This window comes from Branchiostoma lanceolatum, chromosome 5, assembly GCF_035083965.1.
Source record: "Branchiostoma lanceolatum isolate klBraLanc5 chromosome 5, klBraLanc5.hap2, whole genome shotgun sequence".
Taxonomy (NCBI): Eukaryota; Metazoa; Chordata; class Leptocardii; order Amphioxiformes; family Branchiostomatidae; genus Branchiostoma; species Branchiostoma lanceolatum.
Window position 1 is genome coordinate 4,432,261 of NC_089726.1, and position 7,135 is coordinate 4,439,395.

The 7,135-nt window shown below is 40.7% G+C and overlaps 1 protein-coding gene across 1 annotated transcript; it reads left to right on the forward strand.

Annotated features, from left to right (window-relative positions):
* The first annotated feature begins 510 nt into the window (after nucleotides 1-510).
* LOC136434539 (uncharacterized) lies at nucleotides 511-6,798 on the forward strand. Its single transcript, XM_066427409.1, has 3 exons — nucleotides 511-650; nucleotides 4,680-4,834; nucleotides 5,641-6,798. The coding sequence occupies exons 1-3, from the start codon at nucleotides 600-602 to the stop codon at nucleotides 5,765-5,767; spliced, it is 333 nt and encodes a 110-aa protein (XP_066283506.1). The 5' UTR covers nucleotides 511-599; the 3' UTR covers nucleotides 5,768-6,798.
* Nucleotides 6,799-7,135: the final 337 nt, after the last annotated feature.

Genomic DNA, 7,135 nt, shown 5'->3' on the forward strand with positions numbered 1-7,135 from the left:
GGCCAAACAAAGCCGCCCTTCTGATCGCTATCTTTGAAAGTCCGGTATGAGATAGTCTCGGTACCAGACTCTTGTAGACATTACAGTAGCATTGTGCTTTGTTGATAATAAGTAATAACGATTTTTTTCACTGATGACATTGTCTTTACTAACCCCTTTCATGCGATAGAAAATAATTGCATGGTTAGCATAAACAGAAGCAGATAGGATTCAAAACACTGCAAAATGAAAATAGCTAGCGCGCTATTCTACCATATGAAAAAAAAAAGACAACTGCCATATTAAAAAAGGCAACATCAGATTTAAAAACACCTTCATATAATTCTAGCTTGTATTAATGCCACAAATACGCGACGCCTTCGCAAGCTGAGTTGGATTCACAAAGAAATTTAAAAATAGAAAGGCATCTTTGATTAGAAGTAAGGATCTAGCTTCTCCCCACTGGTACATAGATGTACAAACAATCCTAAGAAGCCTGGACTGGAGTCTAAGCGTGACGCACCACCCTTAACGGACTGTGTAGCACAGGGCCGGCAGTAGAGGTGCGCAGGTTTGTGAGGGGCTGACAGAAATCAGACGACAGACGACACGGACCCAACATGAAGGCTGTTCTGGGGTTGTTCCTTGTGTGCCTGGTGGCACTTACGCAGGTGAGAACACACATTTAAGTAGTAGTAGTAGACTGGTTTATTTCCACACACACAAGGTGGGTAAAAACTGTTGGTAAAAGTACAGCTTTGTCATCACATAACATCGTCACACATTGTTATACAGAATCACACTTAGATATGCAGAATTCTAAGATGCCTAATAAAGACATACGAATTAATGAAGTTTATTGCAAGTTCATGCCCGTGGGCTAATTGCAAATACATGATAAAACATAGGAAAAACATACAAGCGTCAGTAAACTGTGTCTGACTTTGCTGTAACAATAGGTTACTGGTACTATATACAATTGTTGGCTATATCTAAATTAGCTGGGTTTGACTTCTTTTTTGGAAGCAGTGGAAGACGAAAAGTCCCAAGAAAATATTATGGTGAGGACCCAAACGAAACAGTTTCATTCTTAATTCTGTAAAGTGATTCTGAGCTGAATAGCTTCATTAGATCGAGAGCTGGGAGTTAGACTATGGAAAAACAAAGTCACAAATTTAACAGAGAACGCAAAGTCAAAGGTGCAGGCAAAAGTTGCAAACAGAACGTTTTTAAATGACAGGGAAAGAACAATTTTACACGCCAAAATACAGTGACTTGACGTCCAAGTTTGGCTTAAGGTGGAGTATGCGAGACTCGGGCAGGTTACGTCTTAGATATATGACAAATTGATTGAGATGTAGAGAATGTATATAGGTACGATGTGAACAGGAATAGAATTAAAGATATCTTCAGAAAAGATATAGATAACACGCTGCATTTCAATTCAATTCTGAATCTAAAGTAATATTGTGCGGTATACAAAACAAGATGTAGCGAACTTTCGATGCTTCGTACCCAAGTGCTGAATCATGTTTGGATATTTGTGTCCGCTTTTTCCCAAGCAAAACTACTAAGTACCCAACTAAGGATTTGCGGATTTTGTGTGATTTTGTAGCTCTCTCTGGAAAATAAACAGTTTATTTTTACATGAAGAAACTTAATCCAGAGTATACGGTCCTGTTTTCACATACATACGGATTTCGAACTCTACATAATCAATTCAGGACTTTGAAACGTGATCTACTAGACTATAAGTATCTTTACAGTTTGCTAATTTTCGGGCATGTATCTTCACTTAATGGCGGACCGTAGCGAATGGAGGAAGAGGGTTGACTTAGTCCGGGCAACCCGCCCGACATGATGATGATGATGTTCACTTCCCTCTCGCAACAGCTACACTTTTGTTTAAAATCCTAGAAGAACCCTGTCGATTAAAAGTACAACACATTAAAAAGAAACCCATTGTTTGGTTTTAAACGGCTTACAGATACACAGATTTGCTCATGATTATCTTGGACTATAAAAATCCGACAGGTTTAAAGGTGTATGAGTAAGTATTCCCTAGTGTCTACCAGACCTCTCTAGCCTGGCTACCAGAGTTACAGCTGGCTCTCCATTTTCGCTTGCTTACAACGGAAGCAAGAACAAAAGCCAGCTGGCCGTAGCATCGAAGGATGATACTGATGATGTAGCCTCTTAGCCGACTGAATGGAAAAAGTCCTCTGAGGCCACACACACGTAAACATGTATGGGGCATAAACGTTGAATCAGTGAAACTCGAGAACTATACATAACGGACCTACGTTCGTAAAAAAATGTCAAACTAAGGAGGTTATATAGACGGTCAAACGGAGATAGAGAAGTAGCCTCGCGGCGCAAGATCAGTAAAACAACCACTCTTTCTATATCTTCCACTTGAGGCTAGTGTAGCAACAGACGTTGTATTTACGAAAATCACAAGTACTAGTGTACATGTAGCCCCGTAGGTCACTCGAATAACCGTGGATTAGTCAGTTCGTTAGATCGTTTGAGTAGAAAATTTATTTGGAAACGCTTCTATGGATTTGTACAGGGATGCGTTTGCAACGAAAGGTGTCATTACGTGAACAACGACAATACAAGTTGGGGGAATCAAACATTTTCGTTGGGCAAGACCCTATCATACATGACAACAAAAAACGGTTGGTCGGTTTTCACCAAATTCACGGATCGACCGTTTTCACCGAGAAAGCTAGATTTTAGTTTGTGTACTACCAAGGGCTACTGTGTAGGTTATCTGGTCTGTGTACTTTACTTCGGACCCGGTCTCTATTTTCCGACGATAGTCGAACGATATTCTTGGATTAGTCGTACATACGTCGTACAAACTTCATATGTCTTGTTGCGGAAAAAACTGCATAACATCCTTGTCGGCGGTTGGTTCTGTCACAGCTGAATCAGCCTGCTTGAAAAATTTACAACCGCACGGCGGCCTTCGACGAATGTAACCACATATACCACTACTTCTTGCCTCGAGAGCGACACATTTGCCCGACAGAATTCTTCTGTTACTTTCGCTTTCAAGTTGCTTACACAATACATTCACAGCTCTCTTTATTGTATCTGTTGGAAAGGTTGTAAGGGTCAAGTTCGCCTTTTTCCTTAGAACACGAAACGGCCTCACACGTGCAGTAGCTTCGGTGATAGCTTTAAAGAACGGTTGCAGTCAGATATGCAAAGACTAGGTGTAATAGACCGTTCGGTGAAATATGACCAGCTGCTCCGCTCGGCGTGCCTGCGAAGCTGGTGTGTTACGCCTAATGGCGGTTGTACCGGCTATATACACCCCGACGGTGTGGCGAAATTAGATTCCATACATCTCTCAATTCTTGTGCCTCAGATTTTATTCAGGTCACTTTTGTAAACAATAACTTGTACATCAATAATACTCATAACTCCGTACGGCCTAGTTTATAATTAATTCTCCCACGTCATAACTTGTGATATCCATCAGACCATGACGTCACAAGCCTCACGATCTTTGTTCTCGTGCCTTTGTATCTTTGTAGTTAACTATGTCAAAGTTAAGGACCAATCGCCGAACGTCAGAGCCATTTGTTAAAACAATATTCACCGTGTGTTACTTTGTCTGGGCATATCAATGTTATCGGACAATTTCTTCTGAATTTGTTTTCAAAACCTTTGTGAAGTGTTTTCAAACATTTTATTAACATAAACATGTCTAACATCCCGAGGCTTTATCTATCTTGTTACCCTGTGTCAATAAGATTCAATTTTGTTTGGAGAGGATTGATTTGAACAAACCGTTAAGGTGAACGTCATAAGTAGCGAAAGACAACAAAGGATTGTAAAATACCGTGGCGGACAAGTACGTGGCTTCTGTACCCTATTTTACACTACACCACATTCTGTTCTCTACCTAAAAACGCATCAGTATTTTACTCTCAATGTACCCTTATTTTAGATGCTACACACACTTATTTCAGCTTCTACAAATCACATTTCTTAGCTACCACACGCTACTCTATTTCACTGCGAAATATCACTATTTCTTACTTCTACACGCCTCTGTTTTGGCTACTACACACCCCCATGGCATACCGCAGTCCGAGGTACGATGGCCCACAAGAACAAATATCGTCATATTAGGCTATTTTAGGATTGCAGGGTGTGTGTTGATATGCATGTGAGGTATTGAAGAAACCATCATCATATGAAGAATCCATTCTATGTCATGTTTTCTCATATTGTGTAAGTTTGCTTCAAGTGAGATTTTAGAATGAAATTTAGTTCTATATTTGAGGAGAGTCACTTTTACATCACGTTTAAGAGTCTATATTCAAACGTACAAACATTCCTTCACGGAGGATTCCCTACAAAAAACACACACCAAAAGCAATTGCTACCTGACTCTAGTTGCGCACAATATATGTCAAGAATAATCCGTACACACAAGTAATTGTATTTGCTTACAACATGTGAAAGGTGCAAGGTACGAATGCCAAGGATAATGTTCGTTAAGTAAAGTTTGCAGGAGTCTAAACTAACATTGTAAAGTTGCCTAGGTTAGCTCAACTCCACGTTGGGCAGAGCAAACATCAATTCACAATGTAAATACGGATATCTCATTCACTCAAACATTCCTCACGGTGCCCTTTGCCAATGGACCAAAAACGTTCATTCTATCTTTTTATACACAGGCCATGGTTCCAACAAACCGCTACATGCGCTGCAGTGCCGACACGGACTGCAAGGCGTCGCAGTGCTGCATGGACATCGGCATTAACGAGCAGGTGTTCTCCTGCAAGGAGATTGGGTCCCATGGAGCTCCGTGTGCCCTCGACGGCAACAGCAGGTAATGGGGGTATCTGCAAGTTTATAGACTTAAATAAATAAATAAACAAATAGACTTAAAGGGTGACTATTGTATTTGATTGTTGATTTGATTGATGACTATTGTATTCATTTTGTGTTGTTTGTATTTATTCATTATATTAAATGTATTTTTCTTGAATTTTTTAAATCTTATTTGTGACTATGACGTATGCATTGTTGGCCATGCTGGAGGGTTTTACCTGAACGCTTATATGCAATACGGAATTTGTATAGTCAATTGTAGTCAATTGAAACACTTTGGCTGGGTTTACACACGAATTTCCAAGCACACTCGGAGTGCGCACCTAGTGTACTTGGAAACGCGTGTGTATACTGGGGCACTGGGCCATTGAGGACTCCGATTTTAAGCAACCAGTATGGTGGTTTTGGCGTCACGTGCAAGCACCAAATAGATATACATAAACGACGCCGTGGCCGCCATGTTGGAACGGTAAATGGATCCAAGATGATGTGTGGTCATATAGATATATCGTCTCTACATTTTCTGTGACGAGTAAAAAAAGCTAACTAACGGTGGGGATTGTTTGGACCAAGGAGGTTTAATCTTTGTTTGGACCACTTCTCAAATAATGACTAAGCACGCCTCTTTAATCTACCAACATGGCGGACGATAGACGAAGTCACATGACTGCACACGCATGGCGGTGCATACTTTGCGCAAGTGACGGTCAAGTTACTGTACGCACATGGAGCACGTGACTGTCACGTGGATGTACAAATATGGCGCACGTGACTGCACGTGATCATACACGTGTTATGTTTCAGGTACTTCTGCCCCTGTGAGCTCGGGCTGACGTGCAGGCCACGTGACCCTGAGAAGTGGGAGTTCTTCATCGCCCGCTACTACATGAGCAAGGACGAACTGAGCAACCTCGGCCTGTGCAAGGAGTGAACGTCACTTCCGGTGGACTAACGTCACTTCCGACCAGCCGTGCTCTCGAACTGACCGCCCTCTACCCTATAGCCTAGTGGCATCTTAATGGGGGAATACAATGTATTGAGACAACACAAAACATTTGGTCGCTTTTAATTTGAACAGACACATAAAGAAACTTTCGCTATCAACAAATTGTTTTGAAACATTCCAAACAAACTTTTTTGGTCAAGTGGTCGAAGCATGTCCATATAATCGACATGTAAACCTTTAGTATACAATATGTTAAAACATAAGGCTTCCAAAATATGACTTGACATTCGGAAAGTGCATTTTCAAGTTAAAAGTGACCGGTGTTCCAAGCAAACGCCTTGTCCTGATTCCGTCTGAACTTCATTCTATTGACTAACTATATGCTAGCTTCTCTTAGAATCAGCCCTTGTCAATAGACACTACCGGAAAATGTTATCAGGAACTCTAAGAGAGGCATTGTAACGACGAATTGAATAACATCAGTCTGTACAAGAACTGAACGTCACTTCCGGTAAACTGACGTCACTTCGACAGCTAACTGTGTTTTCAGACTAGACCGCCGAAACACGTTTCGGTTTCCTATCTTTTGCCAGTCACCAGTTTATCATTAAGACTTCATGGTTAGAATTAATCTCTGCTAACATTTTTTGTCCTGTATCTATCCTGGACTGTACGGAAAGTACGTACAGATGCTAGCGCTGTTCCGTGAACATTAGTTCTTCTCCCCATGTACTTGTGTTTATTGTTTAGCCTTGCTTATACCAGTTCATAGCAAAATTTAGCAAACTCTCCATTTAGCATATTGCATGAGCTTCAAAACAACCTTTCGGCATCGGCTGAGATAAAGAAAAGTATTTCAAGAGAAACTGAAAATAAACTCCTTTCAATGTTATTCTTTCTGGCCAATCAAGGACAAGGCTTTGTTTCATAGCTTCTTCTGATTGGTCCTTCATTTCCTTGTCAAAGGATGGGACATTTCAATAAAAGGTACTGTAGAAGTAGTCAAAGCAACAGAATTCGTTTGGTCATTGTGTCATTTTTCTAGATAATAATTATAATAAACATTTCTATCGTTGCCGTATGAACTACAATCTACAATAAAGTGGACTTCATCTTCTACCTTATTTAAGTTACAGAATTGACAAATTCTGTAATTGATAACAGTGAAGGGATTCCCTTCAGCGGAACGGTTTTCCGGTAGCGCAGAGATTCAGGTTTTATCTATGCATTACGCCGAGTGGCCTCCCAAACAATATCCTTAACAATTTATAATCGACGGCCATCACAAGCTCTAGTACGAGTATACCCTGCCTTGGGGAGCCTCCAGGTCAGGTGGACACATCATCATCATCA